The sequence below is a fragment of the Wasmannia auropunctata genome, unplaced genomic scaffold, assembly GCF_000956235.1.
Source record: "Wasmannia auropunctata unplaced genomic scaffold, wasmannia.A_1.0 LD309980.1, whole genome shotgun sequence".
NCBI classification, from domain to species: domain Eukaryota; kingdom Metazoa; phylum Arthropoda; class Insecta; order Hymenoptera; family Formicidae; genus Wasmannia; species Wasmannia auropunctata.
Genome location: NW_012052910.1, coordinates 1 through 592, shown reverse-complemented (window position 1 = coordinate 592; position 592 = coordinate 1). Strand labels below are relative to the sequence as shown.

Sequence of the window (592 nt, the reverse complement as noted above, 5' to 3'; positions counted from 1 at the left end):
TTCATAATCGTAGTTTGCGGATATGAGAATCCTATCATGTTTTTTCCATTATGATCAGCTACTATTGGATATCGCAGTTCTTTACCTGCTTTTAGAAAGATCTCCGCTAATGGTGTTTGATATAACGGAGAAGTGATATGAACTGGTCCGTCAGTACCATGATAAGTATTATCCGACTTTAACTTCGGGATATTCATTGTTTCCAATTTTTTAAAATACTTGAGAATGTCCTTGTATGCCCAGCCTTCATTCCCCATATCTGCCCAACGATCGTAATCTTCAGCTCCTCCTCTAGTAGCTATCATACCGTTTAACACACTGCTGCCACCGACTACTTTTCCCCTTGGCCAAGAGCATCTATTATCATTCATGCCACGACAGTATCTGTTCGACGGCATAGTTTTATACTTCCAATTGATATTATTGTCCAAAGATAGAAATGGAAAGATTATGGGAATGTCCATGAGAAAATTCTCGTGAGATCCGGCTTCGATCAGCAATATTTTGTTTTCAGAAATTTCGCTCAACCTCGTTGCTGTTGTAGCACCGGCCGTACCAGCACCAATTATTATAAAATCGTATGTGCCTCTGA

At 39.7% G+C, this 592-nt stretch overlaps 1 protein-coding gene across 1 annotated transcript; it reads right to left on the bottom strand.

Moving 5' to 3' along the window:
- Positions 1–8: 8 nt before the first annotated feature.
- On the bottom strand, positions 9–587 carry LOC105461061 (glucose dehydrogenase [FAD, quinone]-like; the record flags this gene model as incomplete). The annotated part of the gene is made up of 1 exon (XM_011707551.1): positions 9–587. A coding segment is annotated over one exon (579 nt), but the record flags the coding sequence as incomplete, so codon positions are not given.
- Between the last annotated feature and the right edge of the window lie 5 nt (positions 588–592).